Source organism: Dasypus novemcinctus, chromosome 17 (genome assembly GCF_030445035.2).
Source record: "Dasypus novemcinctus isolate mDasNov1 chromosome 17, mDasNov1.1.hap2, whole genome shotgun sequence".
NCBI lineage: Eukaryota > Metazoa > Chordata > Mammalia > Cingulata > Dasypodidae > Dasypus > Dasypus novemcinctus.
The window spans coordinates 19,915,649-19,941,308 of record NC_080689.1 but is presented as its reverse complement, the minus strand read 5'-3'; the positions used below and the strand labels follow the sequence as shown (position 1 = coordinate 19,941,308).

Genomic DNA, 25,660 nt, shown 5'->3' with positions numbered 1-25,660 from the left:
TCACTGGGAAGCAGATGTAGCTCACTGGTTGAGTGCCTGCTTCCCGTGTACAAGATCCTGGGTTCAATCCCCAGTACCTCTCAAAAATAAAAATAAATTAAATTAAATTAAATTAAACTAAATTAAATTAATAAAAAAATAAAATAAAATAATAAAATAAGATAAAATGCTTAACATTGTGCCTGGCATGTAGTAAGGACCCAGTATATCATTATTCAAGAAATATGTAACTAAATGTCTACTATTTTCTAGGCATTATGTTAAGTAGAAACAAGTAAAAAATTCTGCCCTCAAGGAGTTCACAACCTAGAGAGGTGCTTATAGTATTAGTGAAAATAGAGACGTTTCAGTAAGATAAATTTGCTCATAAAAAGCTTTTGTATTCTAATAAATACTTTTTAAGATTATTTATTTATTTAACTCCACCCCCTTGTCTGTTCTGTGTCTATTTGCTGCGTCTTGTTTCTTTGCCCGCTTCTGTTGTCGTCAGCGGCACGGGAAGTGTGGGCGGCGCCATTCCTGGGCAGGCTGCACTTTCTTGCGCTGGGCCGCTCTCCTTATGGGGTGTGCTCCCTGCGCGTGGGGCTCCCCTACGCGGGGGACACCCCTGCGTGGCACGGCACTCCTTGCACGCATCAGCACTGCGCATGGGCCAGCTCCACATGGGTCAAGGAGGCCCGGGGTTTGAACCGCGGACCTCCCATGTGGTAGACGGACACCCTAACCACTGGGCCAAGTCCGTTTCCCTCTAATAAGTATTAAACCAAAGATTTCTGCAGGATCTAATACATTCCCAGAAAAAAAAAAAGAAATTATTTTTCAGTTCTGTCACTTAAGAAATATCACTGTATAAGAAAACGAATTCCTTACATTTACTAAAACTACTAATCTGCTATTACCTACCAAGTATAAATCCAAAGGCAGAATAAATTTTTTTTCCAGATCAAAGTTCAAGCTCAGGTGGTCTAACAAGCCACAACCTTCCTTTACCTAAAATCTTGCAAGAACATAAATTGTCCTGGTACAAACAACACAAATGAATTTATTATACTGACTAAATAATATTTTCCTTACTTTTACTTTTTTCCACCCACCCTGCTGTTTTTGCTCTCTGTGTCCATTTGCTGTATGATTTCTGTATGTATTTCTCTTCTTGTTTTTTCTCCTCCACGATTCACAGGGATTTGATTCTGGGGACCTCATGATGTGAAAAAAGGTTCCCTGTCACCTGCGCCACCTCAGTTCCTGGTTTCTGCTGCGCTTCATTCACCTTGACTCTCCCCTTCATCTCTTTGTTGCATCATCAACTTGCTGCGTGACTCACTTGAGCAGGTACTGGCTCACCATGCAGGCACTCGGCTTGCCACGTGGGCACTGGCTCACCATGCGGGCACTCGGCTCACCGTGCAGGCACTCAGCTTATCACACAGGCACTGGCTCACTGCACAGGCACGCTTTCCCTTCTTTTTCACCAGGAGGCCCCAGGGATTGAACCTGGGTCCTCCACTTTCCTACTTTTACTTTTTAAATCATGTACAGATGTTCATTTCATTTAAAATTAGTATTATGTTTATGCTAATATATTTATTTCTGTCCTAGAAACAAACAAAAATTGAAAAAGTACTAAACCACTACCTACCTGAGGTAATATTACTGCACACACAGTACTCTACTGTAATCTGGCACACAGTATAGTATTCTCTACCATAATCTGGCTAACTTGTTACTATATAGATGCTCCCTTGAAGGAAACAGACCTCAGAAAGGTACAAGAGCATTATGCAATAACACATACACACAAATATCAGTTATTTTATGCCTTCAAGAACACGCCATCTCTAGTAAAGATGACTGCTTCTCCACACAAAATGATTCTACACCACGACTTCACACCCTAATAGACAAATATGCACACACCCATATAGTCATTTCATGCTGTTGGGATGTGAAAGGAATATTGCATTTAGAATCTAAGTCAAATCCCATCTCTTTATAACTCTGAAGTTCATTTCCAAGTCCATATTCATTTGTGTCCAAATCCAACTTCACACAAGAGAATATGTTTTCATTATTTTCTTTTGTTCAGGTCCTTTTGCCAAGAAAACATACCAAAAGCCCAGAGACCCTGGAAACCATCTGTTGAGGTACCCAAGCTTTTCATTTTTAAAATGCTTCCCTAGGAAAAATATACCAAATGTAAAATAAGGGCTATAGTTAGTAATAATAATTAGATGATGCTCTTTCATAGTTTGTAACAGAAGTTGCACAACTATGCAGGGTGTTGGTGGTGGGGTGATGTAGGGAGCCCTGCATGATGATATGTATGTTTGTTTTATAAGTCCACAACTTTTACTACGCACTTTTTTATGTATGTTCATGTATGAATGATATAAAAAAATTTTTAATGAAAAAAAAAGCTTCCCTAGAAAACATAAGAGGCATCTGCAACAAAGGCAGTGGGTGGCATTTACATGGATGTTTACTTTATAATTATCTGGAGTTTTTTTCATTTATATTTACGCACTTTTCTGTAGGTACATTATATTTTACTACGTGAAATAAAACAAAATGTAAAAATGCCTCCCACATCCAGAAGAAAAAGAATAGGGAATAATCCTGAAGAAAAAGTCACTATTTATTACTAGTCAAAGAATAAACTAAAAAGGAATGTCTCAGCCAAGAAATTAGAATGGAATTACATGCTCATATCAAACAAATCTGCTACATACCTTGATCAATACAGCATTCGGCAAGAGTAAAAAGCTGAGGTGAGCGTTCCTCAAGCAACTGCTGATGAATATTAACATATCTCAAAGTCCACCATGGCAAGCTCTAAAAAATAAAGTACCACATAAGCCAAAATGAAAGAATGCTTCAGAAAAAGGAAAAAAAAAAAAGGTTAAGCTAACTTTTACAATTATTTTTACACACATGAAATAAATTTATTCCTCAGTAAGCTTACCCATCCACTGCTATAGCCTCAGTAATAAAGAATATACACGTGTATCTTTCACACTACTACTACCATATCTTACCGGAATATTTTCCCCAAGAAAAACCTTGCGCCCATTCTCTCAAAGCCTGTATTTAGCCACTTGGGCTTCTTGATGTCATTTTTTTTTTTAAAGATTTATTTTTCATTTATTTCTCTCCCCTTCCCCATACCACCCCCCCCCAACCAACTGTCTGCTCTCTGTGTCCATTCGCTGTGTGTTCTTCTTTGTCTGCTTGTATTCTTGTCAGCGGCACTGGCAATCTGTGTCTCTTTTTGTTGCATCATCTTGCTGTGTCAGCTCTCTGTGTGTGCAGTGACACCCTGAGTAGGCTGCACTTTTTTTGAGCTGGGCGGTTCTCCTTACAGGGCACACTCATTGCGCGTGGGATTCCCCTATACAGGGGATACCCCTGCATGGCAGGGCACTCCTTGCGTGCATCAGCACTGAGCATGGGCCAGCTCATCACACAGGTCAGGGGGCTCTGGGTTTAAACCTTGGACCTCCCATGTGGTAGGCAGACGCCCTATCCGTTGGGCCAAATCCGCTTCCCCTGATGTCATTTTGAATTTACTATCTCCTCCTTTAAAATGTCTGTTGTAATTTTCCTGCTCTGTTGTGGCACTCCATCACCACCATCATCCAAGCATCAACTCTTCTAGGAGGCTTTCTGCAAGAAGCTCTGGGGAGTGATTTTTCCCTCCTTTGAACTTCCAGCACATTAACTGTGCCTCCCTTTGCAATCACATTCCACTGTATTTCTGTATGTCATACTTAGCTTTCCATGCTGTTCACCATCTCTCCAACAAGATGAGAAACCATATCTCATTCGTTTTCTTCAAAGCATTGTATTTTGCACAAACTACACAGTAAGAAGTATCTTGGACTCAGATATTCCCCAAAACTGGAAAGCTCCTTCCACGCCCTATCTTTCACATGACACCTCATCCAGGAAAACTCCTCATTCTAATATGGCAGGTGCTGAGCTCTCTCTTCTGTGAACCTCAGCCTCAATCTAAGAGGTTAGCATCATTACTTTGTTCCATTATTCGGACCATAAATTTTCGAAGGTACAGACTGCATTTTATAATTTTATACATCGTCTTAACACACAGGCTGAGAACATAGTAGCTTTGATTTTTATTTTTTTCACTTGATCAATACAGACTTGTTTTTAAAAAATGAGTAAACAAGCCAATACAGAGCATAAACAGTAAAGAGCAGAAGTCACTCTTCCTCTACCCCAATGCCATCCTCCTCCCCCAGAAAACTCCCTGACAAAGGTTTATATTCTAGACCCCTCTTCTATGTATTTGTATGTTTGTGTGTGTGTGTGTGTGTGTGAGAGAGAGAGAGAGACAGAGTTATAATAGGTATTAAATATCTGGATAGACTGGTTAAAGTATTGTAGCAGTTTGATATTACTGATGAATTCCAAAAAGAAATATTGGATTATGTTTGTAAACTGATCTTTTCCTCTGGGCATATGAGATTATATTGGATTCAGAGGTTTACTTGATTAAGTAATCAGTAGGGCATTGAGTACCCACCCCTTGGTGAATGGGGACTTGCAGATAAAAGGCATGGCAAAGGACAGACTTGAGGGTTTTTGATGTTGGAGTTTTGATGTTGAAGTTTGATGCTGAAGCCTTAAGCTGGAGCCCCAGGAAACAAGTTCACAGAGGAAAGAGAAGCAAGCCCCAGGAAGGGAGGAACCCAGGAAGCCTGAACCCTCGCAGACGTCAGCAGCCATCTTGCTCCAACACATGAAAATAGACTTTGGTGAGGGAATAACTTATGCTTTATGGCCTGGTGTCTATAAGCTCCTACCCCAAATAATACCCTTTATAAATACCAACCAATTTCTGGTATTTTGCAGCACGACCCCTTTGGCTGATTAATACAAGTATCAATTATGGTCATGCACTGAATCATCAACATTAATGACTTACTTTGAATTACATTATATGAAGGTGTAAAAAATTAATTTTCCATTTTTAAAAAGCCATACCACTTGAGCGGGTATAGTTCAATGGCTAAGCACTTGCTTCGCATGTACAAGGTCCCAGGTTCAATCCCCAGTACCTCCTAAAAATAAAAATAAAAATAAAAGCAATACCTACTCATAGGAAATCATGCCTAATTATCAAAGGCTTTTTTTTTTTCACTTGAACCTAATTTTTTCATTTGATTAAAGAGAAAAACTGTCTGGTTCCCTTCTAAACCCCACTACAACTGCTGTAAGAATGAGGCAATCACAAATGACTTTTGACTCTATGACAAAATCCCTTCTAATTATTAATGCTGTTTCCCCAGTCTATATGAGGAAAGGCAGAAATATATAACAGAAAGGAAGTTTCACATAACTGTGAATTTAATTCCCTGCGGTGCTACCTCATTTTCATTTTTCCCTATCACAAACACTAATAAAGTGTCTACATTTCCATTTTCTGTCCCTTCATCTGCTGTCAGCAATATGTGAATCAGATTTGGCAGCATATCCTTTCCTCTGCCAGACATGGGAATTTAGAAAGATCCAGTCAAAGAGACTGCCCTTTTAAGAAAATATACAGGAAGCGGATGTGGCTCAAGCAACTAGGATCCTGCCTACCATATAGGAGGTCCAGGGTTCGATGCCCTGGCTCTCACAGTGAAGGCAAGCTCGCCCACAGGGAGTGCTGGCCTGTGCAGAGTGCAACCCCACGCAGGAGTGCCACCCATGCAAGAGTGCTGGCCCACACGGGGACCTGGTGCAGCAAGATAACGCAACAAAAAGAGGCAGAGAGGAGAGACAATAAGAGATGCAGCAGATCAGGGAGCTGAGGTGGCACAAGAGAATGATTGCCTCTCTTCCACTCCAGAAGGTCCCAGGATTGGTTCCCGGAGCCGCCTAATGAAAATACAAGCAGACACAGAAGAACACACAGCGAATGGACACAGAGGGCAGACAAGGGGGGAGGGGGTGATCAACAAAGAAATCTTTAAAAAAAAAAAAGAAAACAGACAATGTTTCTGAGCTCTTAAATATCAGATGAACTTTCAACCCAAAATCTTTATGAGGGGAGAGTAAAAGGATGAAACAAACATAGAAAACACAACCTATTCTTCTACTAGAAAATGTAATTTTTTTCTATGTGACAAGAATTGCTAAATACAAAAACTGAGGCACAAATAAAACAATAAACTTGACGCCTGGTTTAGACAGTCTTTAGATTCTATTTCCTGATTGTAGCATTTACTACAGATGTTTTAAACTTGAGTAGTCACACTAGTTAATATCATCCTAGGAGGACAGAGACCATTAGAGTACTCAAAAGGCACCCAAAAAATGTTTGCCAACTTATCCGATTTTATAAATAAGAAAAATGATACTCAGAGAAAGTTAACTAGCATAAGGTTACACAGCTGCTAAGTACCTGAGCGAGACAAATTCTGGTCTGATTTCAAAGCCTAGACTCTTTTTTATATATTACTAATAGTTCTATATAATTCACAAATTCATGGGTAAGAGAAATCAGCTTCCTTTACAGTTTCACAAAAATAACATCATAATTAAAAACATGTTTCTTAGGTGCTAGTCTATTAAAAAACTAAAAGATTAAAATTAATTTTGAACGATATGTAATGCTTCTTAATTTATCATTTTGCCTTCATTTATCAAAGAAGCCATTTCCCGACCCCCAAGATGGCTCCCTTTTACTTGTTGTTTTTGCTCATTGTCTGCTCGTTGTTTTTGCTTATTGCCTGCTCGTTGTCTGTTTCTTCTTTAGGAAGCACCAGGAACCGAACCTGGGACCTCCCATGTGGGAGGTGGGCGCCCAACTGCTTGACCCACATCCACTCCCAAAGAACTCATTTTTAGCATCATCGTTAGGCTATATTAAGGATCCAAAGGAAAAAAACTTTAATAGAAGAATAACATTTCAATAGAAAAGCAAGATTTCCTCACAGAATGATGTTTACATGGTGATGTATACCAAGAAAACAAGATTTTGAGAGGTCAAGAGTTGTTTAGTATCTGCCAAGGAATTAAGATGCTTGCCTCTCAAACCCTACAAAGTATCCACAACTAAGAGCTGACATATTTACTGACTTTTCCTAAGAAGCTGTTGACAGTAATGTATTTCTTTTTTCAAATGATGCTTGACATGCTTGCTGATGAAGATTTAAGACCAACAGAACTTAAAACTGGGGAGCAGATGTGGCTCGAGCAGTTGAGCACTTGCCTCCCACACGGGAGGTCCCGGGTTTGGTTCCCGGTACCTCATAAAGAAGACAAACAAACAACGAGCAGACAATAAGTAGATATCAAGCAAAAACAATGAGTAGATAATGAGAAAAAACAACACACAGACAACAAGCAGGGAAAAAACAGCAGACAACGAACAAAAACAAAAAAGAGCAGGGAGTGGATGTGGCTCAAGTAGTTAAGCACCTGCCTCTACATGGGAGGTTCCAGGTTCAGTTTCCAGTGCCTCCTAAAAAAACACAGACAACAAGCAAAAACAGCAAGAGAAAAAAAAAAAAAAAATACTGAGTACACAGATAAGGGAACCATTAGGGGAGAGGGCAGGAAAACAAGCAAATAAATGAAAAACCAACTCAGGGAGCCTATGTGGCTCAGTGGTTGAGCACCAGCTTCCCACATGAGTTCCCGGGTTCAATTCCCAGCCCTGGTACCTCAGAAACGACAATGACAACAACAACTAGATCACTCACTCATTAGTAATCATTGGTTTCACCAGAAAGAAAATGGTGCCATTTCGGCAGACTTACAACTTGGTGAGACTTACTTTCATGCCAACTACTGGTCAGTCTATAAAACTAATTTAACTTGGGGAAAAAAATTTTATTCAAGCTAACATCAGTAAAAGATTAGGTCTCATGTGTGCTAGAAAATTAAAAACCCTTTCAGTACAGTTGATCCCAAATCTTCTGGCTCTCACAAGAGTTGCTAATGGACACATTTCCTTATTATCTCTCATTTAAAACAAAGTCAGGGTTTAAACTTACAATGCTTAAGAAATTAAGCCTTTAAGCATAATAGACCAAAAGTCTACATTTTGCCCACAGAAATACTGTGTTTTTAAAAAATGTTGAGCCAACACTGAAAAATTGGGAGAGTTCGCTTAGAAATGTGGACTTATTATTTGTGGCAATACAAGGTCTGCATCTCCAAAACAATCAGAGCAGAGTTCTGTAAATTACAGCCTGTGGGCCAAATCTAGTCTGCCACTTTTTTTGTACAACCCATGAGCTAAGAATAGTTTTCACAAGTTTAAATCTTTGAAAAAAAATCAGAAGAATATTTCATGACATTTGAAAATTATATGAAATTCAAATTTCAGTGTCCATAAAAATAAAACTCACTTGGAGCACAGTTGTGCCCATTCATTTACATATTATCTGTGGCTGCTGTTCACTACCTAGCAGAGTTGAGTAATCATCAAGAGACCACACGCTGCACATTTAACAACCTAATACAGAACCTCCAATTTTCCTAAGGGATTAAAGGTTTAACAAAGTATCAAATAATGGTAAACCTGCATGTTCTCCGGATATTCCAAAGGCAGGAAGACTAAAGTACAGCCACCACCCACTCCCATTTTTATTAGTGGCATGAGCAGAGTCCCATGCCAGCAAACCACAGTGTCATCTTTGACCCATCTCTACCTGATAGCCCATATCCAATCGGTTTCCACCTCCTATCATATCAATTCCCCTTCTCCAGTACCTCTTGTCTCTCTTCTAGTTGCCATGGCCCCCTCATCCTAGAATCCTCCTCTAACTGGTCTCCCAGTCACCCAAGGGCTCTTCCTGAAACCCACTGTGATCATTTCACATTCTTGCTCAAATTCTTCAAAGGTTTCCCTCATCTCACTGAATAGTTTCATGCTTTTATCAAGGCATTCAAGGTCCTCCATGGCCAAATATACTTTTCCAGCCTTGGCCTACACTAATTTCTTTCTCCTATTTTCTATCCAAACTAGTCTGTTCCTCATTTCCCATGCCCACAACTTACACATTCCTACTCTCAGTTTCCTTTCATTGAAATATTTCCCCTTCTTTCAATCCACACACCAACAAAACACAATGGTCCTTTAAATGTTGCTCAAATATCATTTACACTTGGAAATTTTTCCTGATTTTTCCAATACAAAAATGCTCACTCCCCCCACCAAACCTTTACTGTATGCCCTTCATGGTTTTTGTCACCTTCTCCTGATATCTTAGCGATCTCTGAGAATGAGTGTTTTTCCTGACCAGTTTATATGTGACCTGAAGAAACCATATAAGATCTCGAACCAGATATTCAACAAATGCTCTACTAAATCCAACCCAAATAATGAAACAAAGTAGGATGTGACCCAGAAAAGAATATTATACTACTGGCCATTGCTCATTATCTTTATATGAAATTTGTAAAAGTCTATGAAGGATGTTTTTAAACCTATATTTAAGACTCAGAAAATGAAAAACACACACACACACACATATATATATATATATGCAATCTTATAATAAAGGCTCAATATAATCCCATTTTATTACTAGATAAGTCTAATGAGAAAAGAAAAGACTGCTTATTTTCATCTCATTTTCAAGTTAAAATACCTAATGGGAGACTTAGAAAACAGAATACACCGAGACATTGTGAGCATCACACCTACAGCCTGATGCTAATAAGGACAAGAAGTCACACCTGGGTATACTCACCATGGCTTCTTTTGTTCCCTTACCTGAAGAGCTATCAGTTTATGTCTTAAGTTCACCAGGATAACTCGTGCTAATAGCAGCAATATAGGCTTCGAGATCAGGCTGTAGATGGATTCACCATCTAGAATGAGCACACTCAGAACAACCACATCCAGTCTTTTGGCCTGAAAAAAAAAAAAAAAGTGTAACTGAGTTGATATAATTTAACAAAATAGTAACCTTTATATACCCATAACATTAAATATACTTTTTGGTTAATTTAGCTTTGAATCAAAGATACCAATCCACTACACAGTAACTGGCACTATGAGAACTGTGACAGATATCTACAAATCCAGTCTGCCCTCACAGGAGGCCACTCATCTGCTTGAAATTTAGAAGAAAAGGGAGCTTAAGAAAATGCTGTCATTGAAGGCCCATCACCATTTCATAGGTTAATTTACAACAAGATATTATTCTCAGTAAAAAGCATACCTAGGTTGAAGTATTTATATTATACACCTACATTTCACTATGCTTCACCAGCTGGCAAATGTCATTACAAAGCATGTCTGCACCTTAATTCTTACCAAGTCAACCAATCAGCAAGGTCTTAAATATTAAATGCTGAGTGTCACATAACCATGGATCATAGTGACTAGAAGACCACAAAACAAAAAAACAACAAAAAAGATGCCTTTGCTGAAGAGAGATTTTCTCTGGAATAGACAATGTACCTGTGGACAGGAAGCCTGTGTTTCTCAAATGTAAACTGTGGAATTTTGACAGCTGCCACCAAACAAAAAGTAGGAGAGCAGAGTCATTAGGAAGATAGGCTTTAATGTCACAGGCACAGCACTGGGATCTCCACCCTCACTAGTCTGTGGCCTTGGGTAAATTTTTAACTAAAGCCTCATTTTTATCAACTATAAAATAGAATAACAGGGCGGCGGGCTTAGCCCAGTGGTTAGGGCGTCTGTCTACCACATGGAAGGTCCGCGGTTCAAACCCCGGGCCTCCTTGACCCGTGTGGAGCTGGTCCATGCCCAGTGCTGATGTGCGCAAGGAGTGCCGTGCCATGCAGGGGTGTCCCCCGTGTAGGGGAGCCCCACGTGCAAGGAGTGCGCCCTGTAAGGAGAACCGCCCAGCGTGAAAGAAAGTTCAGCCTGCCCAGGAGTGGCGCCGCACACATGAAGAGCTGACACAATAAGATGATGCAACAAAAAGAAACAGATTCGCATGCCGCTGACAACAGAAGAAGTGGACAAAGAAGAACACGCAGCAAAATAGACACAGAGAACAGACAACTGGGGTGCGGGGGGAAGGAGAGAAAAATAAAATAAACAAATATTTAAAAAAATAAATAAATAAAACACCCTTAAGAACAATTCTTCAGTTAAGAAAGCATATGACAAAGATACATATAGTGGCTGAGAAAAAAATATGCTCTTAATCCATCCCTGTGGGAGAGAACCCACTGTAAGTAGGACCATTTGATGAGGTTACTTCAGTTAGGGTCCAACTGACCGAGTATGGGTCTTAATCCTATTATTGAAGGCCTTATAGGGAAGGCCACAGAGAGAAAGAACACCACAGAGGGAGCAGCCACACGCTGAAAGTGAACAGAACTCAGACGAGAGGAGAAGCCAGAAGGGCACCATGTGTAGTGCCATGTGACAGAAAAGCCAAGGTCCCACTGGCTGACAGCCAGCCCCAGAATGCCATAGTCCACTGGGACAAAACATCACCTTGATGATGTCTTGATTTTGGACTTCTCCTAGCTTCAAAACCATAAGCCAAAATTTTTCCATTGCTTAAGCCAACTTGCTTTAGAAGCCAGGAAACTAAAATGGATGGATGGATGGTGGGTGGGTGAGTGGGTAGATAGATGGATGGATGGAAGGAATGATATGGCAAATATGGCAAAATATTAAAATTTGTGGACTTGGGTATGTGGGGGAGAGGGGTATGTTGGAGTTCTCTGTATGGGTTTTATATTATTTTTGCAAGTGTCCTATAAGTTTGAAATTATTTCAGAATAAAAAGTTAAGGGAAAAAAAAGAAAGCATATGACATATAAAAATACCTACTTATCAGCATAATAGTGAAAAAAAAATACTCAACATCTGGAAGCTTTAGACATAATGAATATAGAGTCAGATTACCAAGACATCAATTTTTCTTGTAAGAGGTAGCTTACAGAGCAGACATTGAAAATTTCTGCACTATTCCTCTGGGGCTGAAAGAGCCAGAGGCAGGGAAAATTAATTTTGCTTTGGTGACTTTATTCCATACCACAAAGTATATCTGCAGGCAAACTGCCATTTCACAAATATTTGTGCATCACAACAGGTCAGCACCAAAAAAAAATTACAACTCGAAAATACTGACGTGCCACTCCCCTATTTAAAAACTTCCAACGATTCCCTCCATCTTCCAAATAAATGCTAGCCTCCTCAACTGGTCCAAAAGAGTACTAATTGGTATAATTCTTTTCAAGAACCATCTGGCATTAACCAAGAAAATTGAACATGCATAGACTGTCCTCTAGGTCACAGCAATTCCACTCCTAGATACAAAGACTACAGCAGAGCTTCCCTACTGAGTGCTGTAAGGGTTTACAGGGGTGCTGAAATATTGAGCTCCCCAGTCCACAGCGTGGCCAACGTTAACCCGGGGGCCAGTAAAAAAGAGCCTCCTCCATTTAGCATACTGTAACAAAGCTTATCGTTTTCTACGTATGTTATGCTCTGAAATTCTTGCCAATGATTTCCAGGAGTGTTCATAAGAGCACTGTTTTTAACAGTAAAAAATGGAAACAATATATATAGCCATCAAGAATAGAAAAGATATACAAACTGTGGTATATTCACACATAGTTGGAAGACTATACAACAGTAAAAAATGAGTCGTAATTTCAAAAATATAACATTGAGCAAATGAAGCAATTCACAGAAGATAGACATAGTATGTGTTCATTTATACGAAGTTCAAAAATTGGCTAAATAGTATGTTGTCTAGGGATACATACATAAGTGCTAAAACTATGAAAAAAGCAATGAAATGATAAACATAAAATTCATTAGCATGGTTCATGAGAGAGGGACACTGGGGATGTTTAGGGACTGTGTATAGGGGGCCTTCTAAAGCAATATTTCCCGCTTCTTTCCAATCAGAGCACATACAGAAGAGGGTATTATCTGTAATGTACCTAAGGGTAAGGGGGAAGGCTGCTCAAAGCCAGGGGAGATTATCCCAAGGGCTCTCACCAGGTCCCACACAGCCACTGTGATGGCTGAGGGGATTAACATTGGGCAACAACAGCTATGAAGCTCTGTTCTATGAGACTAGTAATATTCTCTCTCTCAAGCTGGAGGGTGGGTACAGAGGAATTTTATTATTTACATTTCATACACATATTTCATATGCTCTTTTGAATATATGAGGTGGCTCTTATTTAAAAATTAAAATCAAGATCGTAGTCAAAGTTTCCCACAATCTTGTCTGACCCTATCAGGTCTGAAATTTTACTGCTACTCCAGCAGGTTCAGAGCTCCGCTTCCCCACTTCTCCGCCTTCCCTCTTTTCCCACCTAAATTTATGCTCATGTGATTGCACCTAGAATGCAAATCTACATATCCATTTCCCAAATACCCTTCAAGTTATTAGCAACTCCAATTAAAAGGTCTTCTCTGGAGTGCGATGGGGGTGGGGTTGAAGGGGAAGGAGGAGTTACTGCCTAATAGTTGCACAGTTTCTGTTTGAGGTGATTAAAAAAAAAGTTGGAGTACTGGATATTGGTGATGGTAACACCATCACTGTCAATGTAATTAATACTACTGGAATTGTACACTTGAAAATGGTAAAAATGGGGAATTCTGAGTGGTATATCAGTTACTACAGTAAAAGGTTTTTTAAGAAGTCAAAAAAAAAAGTATTCTCTAACAAAAATAGTTTCCAAAAAATATTTAAATATTTAAATCCCAGGTATAAGACTCTGACAAATTTATCTCACCACTCTGAGCTTCAGTCTTCTCATCTACAGATTGCCTCATATCTATAAGGACTGAATTGACATAACACATGTGAATTAAGCACTATTTGAGCCACACAATTAGTGCTCAGTAAATATTTATGAATATCTGAATGTTTGGTGAATTTCTAACCCACATAACAGGGCTGCAGAAGGCAGAAACTGTTTCTTAATCAATAAGAGAAGGAAGAAATATTTCGTATTACTTTTTGGTGGTTTTTGTATGTTTGTTTTTTACCCATTTTAGATGGAAACCTTTTAAGGCATAGATTATAAATTCCCTTCTTAGACATAAAATACAGATCTTTCAACCTTTCAATAATGACTTAGGGTCAACATTATGAACATTAATTATTCTATTGCAATATAATGCAGTAATTCTCTGAGCTGACGCATATAGAATGAGTTATTTGTGGTTCACATTATGCCTACTTTTACATTTTTTCTTTCTGCCTCACCATCAAACTATTAACACCTATCTCTGACAACTCCATCCACTTTCATCTGCGACTTCTAATTTGCTGTCTTTTAGAAACCAGGTAACTATAAAACAGGTCCCCGCATAAGTTCTGAATACTAAGAGGCCCTTTCACAGGCTGAGTCACTGACAGCTATGTTCTTGTCTCTGAGATGACAGGAACAATGAAAGGTACCATACTTCTTTTGTAAGTCGTTTCAGTACTAACAAAGTCCCATAGACATGTGCTCAGAAACTCCTGAGGAGGGAAGGAGATGTGGCTCAAGTGATTGGGCTTCCATCTACCATATGGGAGGTCCAGGGTTCAATTCCCAGGGCCTCCTGGTGAAGGCAAGCTGGCCCAAACAGGGAGCTGGCCCACGTGGGGAGCTGGCCCACACAGAGACCTGGCCTATACTGGGAGCTGGCACAGCAAGATGATGCCACATAAAGAGACACAGAGCAGAGTCAATAAGAGATGCAGAAGACCAGGGAACTGAGGTGGAGCAAGAGATTGCACACCTCTCTCTCACTCCAGAAGGCCCAGGATCAGTTCCCAGTGCCACCTAAGCAGATACAGAAGAATGCACAGCAAATGGACAGAAAATGCAGACAAGGGGTGGGAGGAGGGAGGGAAGAGGGATAAATAAATAAATAAAATCTTAAAAAAAAAAAAAAAACTCCTGAGGAATTCGAAGTGCAAGCTCTACTTATGACCTACTGATGCAGGTCAACCACATTATCTTCATTTATGGTTAATTGCTATCTCCCAGGTAGCACCTCTATGCCAGCCGTTTTAAGAAATTATTTGTAATTTAAAGAAAACCACCCCTAGGAATTGTTCTTAAGCAAACAGTAGGACTTACCTGCAACAAGATCAAACAGATTGCCAGACTGGGTTTTGCCTGAAAAGATTTTTACGTAACTGTGGCAATCTAAGTACCTGGGTGACTGGTGTAGTTTTCTGTGCTTTAAAAAAAAGGAGAGCTAAAGAGCTCCACCAAGAAAAAGGAATGCCTAAAGAGGAGTTGTGAGTAACAGTGGAACTTCTTAGAGATACTTGAAAATTTTATCAATGAACAAGCATTCTTAGTAGTTTTTTACAAGCAATAAAGTCAGGCTTCTTTCCTACCTACTAACAACTAAAGTTTACATAGACCAGTTTATAGAGAATAGTTAACATAACAATAACTATATGTGATGTTTCCAAGAAGCATACCTCACTGAACTGCTGGAACAAAACAGACGGCAAAAAATCCTGGGGATGTAAGTCAACAGGAGGCCCCGTCCAGTTACTTTGAACAAAAAGGTGCAAACTGCTCACACCAAGCAGGAATATCAGCTGTTGTCTGTACATAAGAATGAAGAAATAAATACGAATCACTAGTACTGGATAGCCTTAAACACACTATTTCATTTAGTTTCATTTAAAAAAAAAGATATAAACCAAAATTTATTGACACTATTCTAGAGTATTAGAAAAAAATTCTGAAAACAGTTTAGGTCTACACTGTCTAATATGGTAATCATGAGCCAAATATGGTTCTTTAAATTTAAATTACACACAATTTAAAATTCAGGCCCTTGGTGGTCACACTATCTACATTTCATGTACTCAATATCAATATGTGGTTAGTGGCTACTATCTTGGACAGCCTAGATACAGAAGGTTTTCATCACTGCAGAAAGTTCCTGGACAGTGCCAGTTTACATCCTGACCAGGCACTAGTAACTTTTTCTTATATTCTATATAACCTCTCTGATATTGTCGGAAGATGAGTAAAAAACTTTATAAAAATGAAAACTGACAATAAAAAGTTGTTCTTAACATTGTGTATGTGTAATATCCCATTTTTCCAGCACCATTTTTCATTTTTTATTTAGAATTTGTGAGCTTACAAAACAATTGTCCATAATATGCAGATTTCTTGTACTGTTCTTAACATTTTATTGATCCTGAATTGCCAAGTGCTAGAAAGAAAAGACCCCTAAATATTTGGACTCAATTTTTCAGTCCTGTTTTAGTGTAAGAGGAGGTGGGCAAACTTTTAAATATTTAAAGATTTATGGGTCACATACTCTCTGATGCATATGTTTCTTTGTTGTTGTTGCTGTTTTCCAATCCTTCAGGAATGTAAACACCATTCTTAGCTGCTTTGGACCACTGGCTGTAATTTGCCAACCACTGGTTTAAGACATAAACAGGTGGGAATTCAACTCCACCAAATAAAAGCCAGAGAATCAGTAGTCACCCCTCTTCTCCCACAGCCCCCTAGCTCCTACCTCAAAGAAAGATATTTTAAGAAAAATACAATACAATAAAATCCACAGCTTATGGCAGTTCAGAATGTAAATAGGTACAGCAGAAATGAGTACAAACAATAAGCAGCACTAAAGAAAACAGATTGCAAAAGAATCTAAATGTTAGAAGTTAGGAAAAATAATAAAAACAGGTATGCAGCAAGATCTTAAAGCTCTAAGATAACTGTCCTAACTAAAAAAAAAAGCTTAAGGTGAATTAGGGGAAGTATACGTGGCCCAATGGATAGGGCGTCCGCCTACCACATGGGAGGTCCACGGTTCAAATCTCGGGCCTCCTTGACCCATGTGGAGCTGGCCCATGCACAGTGCTGATGTGCGCAAGGAGTGCCGTGCCACACAGGGGTATGCCCCGCATAGGGGAGCCCCACGTGCAAGGAGTGCGCCCGGTGAGAGCCACCCAGCATGAAAGAAAATGCAGCCTGCCCAAGAACGGCACCGCATCCACGGAGACCTGATAAGGACAGAAGCCGTCATAGAAGAACACAGAGAATGGACACAGAGAGCAGACAACTGGGGGCGGGGAGGAAGGGGAGAGAAATAAATAAATATTTTTTAAAAAAAAGGTAATTAGGAATACAGCTCCATTTTCAAATATCTCAAAATGACATAACTGAAATGTCTTTTCTCAGCTCAACATAACAAGTTGGAATTCTATTCTACCAGTGAATAATGTATTTGTGTGTGTATGTGAGTATTTTCATGCGCACAAGCTAATTGCTAATGATAGTGAACAAACATCAGAGAGCAAAACACCAATCAGGAATGTCATTGCAGGAATGTAAACTAGCAGTAAGCCAGAAAAAATAAACGATAGTAATTTAAAACAAGAGAATAAAAGTCAAGAGGAGCAGATGTGGCTCAAGCAATTGAGCAACTGCTTCCCACATGGAAGGTCCTGGGTTCAATCCCTGGTGCTTCCTAAGAACAAAAGCAAATAAAAGCAAAAAAATGAAAAACCAATTCAGGGGAGCAAATGTGGCTCAGTGGTTGAGCGCCAGCTTCTCACATAAGAGGTCCCAGGTTCAATCCCTGGCCCTGGTACCTCAAAAAAAAAAAAAAAGTCAATAGTAACATTCTACTGTAGACTACTTACAGATACAGTTGTGTCTTATTTTCACCTCTGCATGTAGCATAGTTGTTGGTTTATTTGTTGAAAGACTAAATGAAGCCATTCCCTAGAAATAATGGTGTGCAGACTCCCCCAAATGGTGTTCTCTGTCCCCCAAAAAGATATATTCAAGCTCGAGCTTTCGGTACCTGTTAAATGTCACTTCATTTAGAAGCAGGGTCTTTGCAGATGAAATCAAGTTAAGATGAGATTATGCTGGCACAACTAGTCTTGTGCACATGAAAATATACATATACACATACAAATGCATTATTCACTGGTAGAATAGAATTCCAACTTACTATGTTGAGCTGAGAAAAGACATTTCAGTTACATCATTATGAGTGGGCCCTAATCCAATGACTGGTGTCTTTATAAGCAGGGGAAAATTTGAACAGATACATGAAGGGAGAACACCATGTGACAGTGATGGAGTGATCCATCTAGCACCAGAACTAGAAGAGGCAAGGATTTTTCCCTCGGGCCTTTAGAGGGAGCCTGGCACCAGCAACAGGCTGATTTCAGACTTCTAGACTCAAAAACTGTGAAAAGGCCAGTCCTAGGGTTGACATTCACTGCAAAAGGAGATCCAATCAGCTTTGGAAGACTTTATTTTTAGCTAATCAAAAATTTTAACCTGAAGCTTAACGTTGCAAATGTACATTAAGGTCTTTATGAGCATTACTGCTTCATGCTCACTTTTGACAATAACCACATGGTCAAATCTGACAACTACTCAATAAGCTTTTTTGCACTTCTTATGTATTTCCTACAGAATTGTATCTTGACAGTCTCCATGCTCCCAAATAAATACTCTCTTTTGCTAGAAAGGATCACTTAATAATTAGGCTTAGAAAAGACTGGTTTCCAAGTTCAAATTCAACTGGTTAATTCTACTTTACATTATTTCTCTGTATGCATAATCTACAGAAATTGAAAAGCTATAATACTTAAATTTTTCATTCTGGATGGTCTTTTGTGCAGGAGTTTTTACAAAGATTACTTGATATACTTTGACTACAGACTATGCAAAGACAATTTTTCAACTACCACTAACATCAGTGTGCCTTATATTGTCAAGATGGAAGTGGATTTGGCCCAATGGTTAGGGCATCTGTCTACCACATAGGAGGTCCATGGTTCAAACCCAGGGCCTCCTGACCTGTGTTATGAGCTGGCCCACATGCAGTGCTGATGCACGCAAGGAGTGCCATACCATGCAGGGGTGTCCCTCCACGTAGGGAAACCCCATGCATAAGGAGAGTTGCCCAGTGCGAAAAAAGTGCAGCCTGCCCAGGAATGGCACCGCACACATGGAGAGCTAACACAGCAAGATGACGCAACAACAACAACAAAAAAATGAGACGCAGATTCCAGGTGCCCCTGACAAGAATACAAGCGGACACGAAGGAACACAAAGTGAATGGACACAGAGAGCAGACAACTGGGGGGGGGGGAGAGAAACAAATAAAAAATAAATTTAAAAAAAGATGCTATTAAATATACTCAAAGTCTATTTCTTTATGAAAACTTCAAATAAAATTCTACCTTTCGATTTTGTTCAAATCTGTTGAATAATCCAGGAATGTTACTATCTGTTTTTCCAGGTAGTTGTCAATCTTTTCTTCAGTCATCATAGTTGAATTAAAAATATTTTGAGTCACTGCACTTAAGAAAATGGTCTCATAACAACCTTCTAGAAGCAACTGTAGGAAAGATCCACTCTCTGTAATATGAAAAAAAAATAGTCCAATAATCCAAAAGAACATTTTTTCATACTGTAAAGGATAACACTATCAGATAAATCTATAATTTTAATATGCAAAAGGTATATATAGTTAGAATTCTTGATGTATATTAATCACAAAGCACTGAGCAAATTCCCATCAAACATTCTAAAAGCAAGATCTCATCCATACAAAGTACAACCAGCAAAGGGGAATTAGACCCAGGAATAATATCTTTTATTGGTTATTACCACCCTTCTGCTGAAATATTCACAAAGATTCCTAGTGAGAAGAGGAGTTTCCGCAGCCAGCGTTCTAAGACCTTTCACAATCTGGCTCTTCCTATCTCCACTAGGCTCCCTCATGAAAAGCCACTCCAAGCATACTAGTTCACTGGCTGTTCCCCATAACATCCCACGTACCTTCCTGCCTCCATTACTTTGCACTTGAGCTTTCTCCTGCTGAACTCTTCTCCATTTGTCACTCTTATCCTTTAATCAAAAATCAGCTCATCTGACTTCTGTGAAACTTTTCCAGATCACCCCAGGCTTCAGAAACTACCTCCTTCCTGAAGAGTGGCGCGCGAGCGCGCACACACGCACACGCGCACACACACACACACACACACACGGTATTTGTTTTTCTAAACTGTTCTTCTTATGGACCCAACTTAAATTCTACACAAGATGTGCCTATATCCTACTACGGCCGATCTACTAGTAAACAGGCCTAAGACTTTTTTTTTTTAACTTAAAAAAAAATTGTTGTGGCAGCATATATTCAACATAAAACTTCCCATTACCTTTTAACACTTTATATCTACAGCACTATCTTACCTCACTCACAAGAGTTATATCTTTCCAGCTTTTCTGCTAACCAGCTGTGACCTTGCATAAATCACTTTACCAATCCGTTCATAAACACCCTCATCTTCAAAGTGGGGTTTAAAAGTAGTACCTACCTCACGTGGCTATTCTGAGGACTGAGTAACTGAATACACAGGAAGCGCTTAGAAAAGTAACCGACACTACTATTACTATTACTGAACCTGGAAATTTTTTTTTATGGGGTAAAGACACCCACGAAGCCTGAGGACCACGCCCACCACGTCGAGGACGCTACACCCCAAAGCCTTAAGGATTGTTTTGCTAGGAATAAAAAACGGAGGGACGAGAACCAGTCGCCGCCACACCGCCTCTTCACAGCCACCACGCTGGCCTAGGTCCCTGGCAGGTGCGCCTTTCTCACCTGGGCCGGCGACCCTCTCCTGTTTCCATAGCTGTCGCTCAGCCTCAGTGGAGAAGCCTCTCAGAACTGCCAGCTCCGGAGCCCACATCTCTCCGGACGCCGCTGTAGACGAAACGGGCTCCCACAAGGGTCACACAGGAGCCAGCAAAAGGAAGTGAAAGGAGAAGGGTCCAAAGACGCTGAAGTCTGGTGGCGACTGTCACCGCAGATACACCTTAAAACCCCATGTGCAGATACCAACAGGAGGAGGCGGCCATTACAGCAGCGCGGAGCACGCTGGGAAACAGCAGACGCACTCGCCCTCAGGTCCCGCTTCCGCCTGGTGGACCAACCAGAGCCGTCCCGTGGGGAGGCCCCGCCCAGGACGGTGCTGGGTTAGTGTGTGGCCGAGCCCGGCCCCGCCCAGTGCGCTGTCGCGGGCTGTGCGGGTGGTAGAGGCGTGGCGGAGGTGGGAAAGGGTGTTTGCTGAGGAAGGATTCGGGGTAAAAAGCAGTCGAAAAACGGAGATTTGGCCCGAGTGGTTTAACTGGACGGTCTAGAGCTGTGATTCTTAAACCTCTTCACTACCTGATGAAAGCCATAGCCGTTCTTCGCGTAGTCCAGAGGTGATTTCCACATTTTGGCTTTTGTGAATAATGCTGCCATGAGCATTGGTGTACAAGTATCTGTTTCAGGCCCTGCTTTCAATTTTTTTTTTTTTTTTTTTTTTTTGAGGTCCTGGGCATTGAACTCGGGGCCTCGTGTTTGGGGATCTTATATGTGGGAAGCCAGTGCGCAGTCACTGAGCCACATTGGCTTGCCTGAGTTGGTTTGGGGTTTGTTTGTTTGTTTCCCCTCGTTGGTTTTGCTTGTCTGTTTTTATTTTTCAGGAGGCACGATTCCAAACCCCTGGGACCTCCCATGTGGGATGCGGGTGTTCAAATGCTTGAGCCATGTCTGTGCTCTTGCTTTCACATCTTTGGGGTACATATCTAGGAATGAATTGCCAGGCCATATGGTAATGTTTAACTTTTTGAGGACTTGCCAAACTGTCCCACAGGGCTGCACCTTTTTGTATTCCCACCAGCAATTTAGAAGGGTTCCAGTTTCTCCACATGTTCATCCACACCTATTTTCCATTTTGTGAGTTTTAATGATAGCCATCCTAGTTGATGTGAATGATAAATTATTTTTAAATGAATCACTTCTCCAAGAAGCTTCAGACTAGATACACTTACGTGTTCTAACATATCCCATACCTTTTTGAGTCGTTAAGGAGAGCTAAGATTACTTCACTAGCTCAAACACTAAGTCAGCATTTCATGACCATTCTTTCCCCCTTTCCTATTTATTAAATTATACTGCGTGAAAGAAGCCAGACAAAACAAATACGTACTGTATGGTTTCTCTTATATAAATCTAAGAGCTACAAACTAATCGATAGACAGAAAGCAGATCAGCAGTTGCTCGATGATGGGGGACTGAGGAGGGCAGGAGGGAGGGATTACAAAGAGGAACAAGGAAACTTTGGGGGTATGGATATGTTCGCTATCTTGATTGTAGCGATGGTTTCACAGGTGTATACATAGAAACATCAACTCTTATACTTTATGTGCAGTTTAATCTATGTTAATTATTCCTTAATGAAGCTGCTTTTTAAAATTGTTAGGCTTAAAATAGCCTCTCCCAAGAGCAATTTTTTCCTAAAAGCCTTCTCCTGATATAACAGGTTTTTCTTCTCACCCCCAGTACCTTTCCTAGATACTGTGTCCCTCAGAACAATGCTTCCACCACTACTACTTACCTCTGAGAGTTAGCCAACCCCTTGCCCTATGGCTCAGTCCAGTCAGTGGTGCCAAATCTGCTTCTTCCAAGCAGATTTTAGGTCTTCACTGGCTGTTGGGCAGAACCCTGAGTTCCTTTACACATGGGCCTCTCTACTGGGAAGCTAACAACTTGGCAGCTGGCTTCTCTCAGAGTGAGAACCCAGTCTTTTTTAACCTAACCTCAAAGGTAACATCCCATCACTTCTACCATATTCTGTTTATTAGGAGCAAGTCTATAAATCCAGCTCACACTCAAGAAGAAGGGAAGCAGAATCCCTGGGGATCATCTTAAAGACCTTCTACCACATTGCCTATTTTTGTGCTTCCTGCTCTACTTTTGCTGTTGTCTGTATGAAGAAAGTTTTGTTTCATGTTTTTTAAATTTTGTCCTGAATTGGCTTTTTCTGCCCACTGTGTAAGGGAGTGTTCCACAGGAAAGTATGGAAGCATAGGACCATTAAGTCTACAGTCCAATCCAATGTGGCCGTGAGGTACATTAAATTGGTGACTTATTCATGCAAAAGCAGTTGGCCAAATTACCTTGGGACCCCTATAAAAATCTCGAAGAGGGTACTCCCTGCCTTGTCATTTTGTGAAAGAAGATCATTTTGTTTAATCTGAATTACAGGGTCAACAACTGTTCTATCATTAATAGTACAGCCCATTCCAAGGCCACTACTCATTTGGAGAATTTGAGATAAAGTTAACCAACAGACACTGTTCACTAACCATAGTGCTTGAGCATCTTAGGTTTGTCTATGTAAAATTATAAACCTCTTCCTGAAAGAACTATTTCTTATATAAAGTCACTTGATAATCTTAACTCTTGCATTTTCCTTCATAAATGGGAAAAAATCAAACAAATGGAAAAACTTTTTTTCTTACTTAAAATAACGAGGGTCATTATGGAAAGCTTTTGACATGTTGGAAATAAGAAATGAATAATACAGGTAAGAAGCACAATAAAAATTAGGAAACAAAATACCAACTAGACAATATTCAGCGTCTTTAATCAGAAAAGTGAGGTCTGAAATCAAAATTCTGACTCCAAGATGGTCTCTCTCAAAGACTCTGTAACCTTCAGAAACCTATGCTTCTTTAGTTTCTCTTTCTTTTATTCTGCTTTAACTGGTGTCCTAAATGAGCTATTTTTTTTTCATTACTGTCACAGGAAAAATAATTTGTAGTAGATCCAGTCAAGTCTGTGAATGACAGGGAACCAAATAAACAGATTCTTGCCATTATTGTGTGGAATATGGATGTAGAGGCAAATATACCTCGAAGCAAATAAAGCTTAAGCTTCAGGACTCCTTCCTCCCAGGAGCCGTCCCAAGGACCTGAGAGGGGCCCTAAGAATGTGCTTGACTTGTCATAAGATTTTGTAAAATTTGCAAGTGAAATATTTTAGCATCATATCATTAAGTCCATCCCACCTTCCATTCAGATATACTTCCGCTCCTATCAGGTGACATTAGAGGGGCTGTGGAGATTTGGAGGATCCAGAAAGTTGAGTCAAGGATGTAGCTCATTTAGGTTTAGTGGAACAGAATTACATAGTTTTCAGTCACTTCCACGGATAGTTAAGGTATTTCCAACTATTGCTGTGTAGGACTGACTTCCTGGAATACAGTTACAGTTCTCTGTGCTGACTTATTAAGCAGAGGTGCAGGTCAGCAGTCTTAGGGTGAAATTAATGAACGGCCCTGTGGTGCTCTATACCAGAGGTAGGTGGGTAATGGAAGAAAAACAAGGTTTGAAATGTACAGAGCCAGAAGTTATCTATTGTAAAATTCTTCCAATAATCAGACATCTAAAATTGCAAGCAGAAGATTCAATCCTCATCAATGCCTGGTCAAGATGGAAATCTACTATCAGGAATAGGAAGAGTTTACCAGACAGTATTTCTTTTTTATGGAGTTCAGAGAATTTAGAATTTATGTGTTTGTCGGATATAGACTGTGGGAAAGGGTTAAGTTTAATTTTCACAAAGCAGAAGCCAGAGGCGGCTCTGCTGTTCCAGGAGGGAGGGAAAGGGGTTCTAGTGGCTTTGGTGCCTCAGGAATTTGGAATGTGGTGCCAAAACAAGGGGGCGCCAGTGGTGAGTGCTGGGGGCGGGATCAAAGCGAGAGGGCCAATGGCGAGACATGGGGGTGGGGCTAATAGTCAAAACGGCGCCAAATTTGAAAAGCGTGCCAGGAATGAGAGGGGCACTGAGCCCACCCAGCCCACCTGAGTGGGAAAGCAGGAGCTGCAAATGAGAGCAGAAACTTGGACCATTTGGATAGGCTGTAACCCCAGAAGTACCCAATCAATGGGAAACAGGGGAGGGATCTGTGTGTTAGGTTTAGGGTATAAATGTCAGTGTTTCTTGCTGTTTGGGGCACTGGCCATTTTATCTTGGTCATGCGCCTGTTCTTGCAAGATCCTTCATAAAATTCTTTTCTCCTCCACAATCAGGTGAGCTTTTGTTTTCTTACAGGTGCAGCTTTCTTTCTAACATAGACCTGTAGCAAACTATGTATATGCTGTACAGGATTTATGCGTCCCTACCATCAGTAATAAAAAACAAATTTTGATCAATCATGCCAGAAGAAATCATTTGTCTTTCTATTCTCTAGATAGAAAATATTACAAAAATTGCTATCACATGAGGAGGTGATCAAAAGTTTGCAGCCAGTGCTCACTTTAGCAGCACAAATACTAAAATTGGAATGATAGAGAAGAATAGTATGGCTCCTTGCTAAGGATAACACCCAAATTCATGCAGTGCTCCATATTTTTCTCTAGATGTTGTTTTTCTTAAAAAATTAATTCCTCATATCAAAAAAAAGTTTGCCACCAAAATATGTAAGGAAAAGTTGTTATAAAAGTGTATATATCAGTGAGTTATTAAAGATATTACAGTATTGTTTGGCAATTTTGTTATATTTTGTTAGGTATTTTACTTTATTATATCTTTCCTCTTCCTTAATGTTTACTCTTGTATCTAAAATACCTTAAAAACAAACAGACAAAAAATACATTGTAAAATTACTAGGTCAAAAAAAAACAGATCTAAAGTTAAATTAAAACTGGTGTACATCCATGTTTTAGGGCAGTGATTAAGGATTTTCATCAACTTCAGGAAGACAGATGAAACAACTCAAGACCTGTAAAGATGCTTACTGCCCTTGACTACAGTGCTGTATCAACAAATACAATTAATTGTAGGCTTCTCAAGTGGGAAAAAAAATTAAGAGCAGCAGAGTAAAAAAGAAGATTTAAATAAAGG

At 39.9% G+C, this 25,660-nt stretch overlaps 1 protein-coding gene and 1 non-coding gene across 2 annotated transcripts in view; one reads left to right on the top strand and one right to left on the bottom strand.

Annotated features, from left to right (window-relative positions):
- TTC27 (tetratricopeptide repeat domain 27) overlaps window positions 1-20,950 on the bottom strand; it is a 217,687-nt gene extending 196,737 nt beyond the window's left edge. Inside the window, exons 1-5 of the mRNA XM_004452847.5 lie at window positions 20,585-20,950; window positions 19,158-19,335; window positions 15,399-15,528; window positions 9,734-9,874; window positions 2,730-2,832 (exon numbers count right to left, since the gene is read on the bottom strand). Of these exons, the coding sequence (XP_004452904.2) occupies window positions 2,730-2,832; window positions 9,734-9,874; window positions 15,399-15,528; window positions 19,158-19,335; window positions 20,585-20,672 (640 nt within the window). The 5' untranslated portion in view covers window positions 20,673-20,950. The remainder of the gene's footprint in view (window positions 1-2,729; window positions 2,833-9,733; window positions 9,875-15,398; window positions 15,529-19,157; window positions 19,336-20,584) is intronic.
- Window positions 20,951-25,065: 4,115 nt separating this feature from the next.
- On the top strand, window positions 25,066-25,170 carry LOC111762835 (U6 spliceosomal RNA). The gene has a single exon (XR_002795848.1). It is a non-coding gene; the product is annotated as a U6 spliceosomal RNA (small nuclear RNA).
- The last annotated feature ends 490 nt before the right edge of the window (window positions 25,171-25,660 follow it).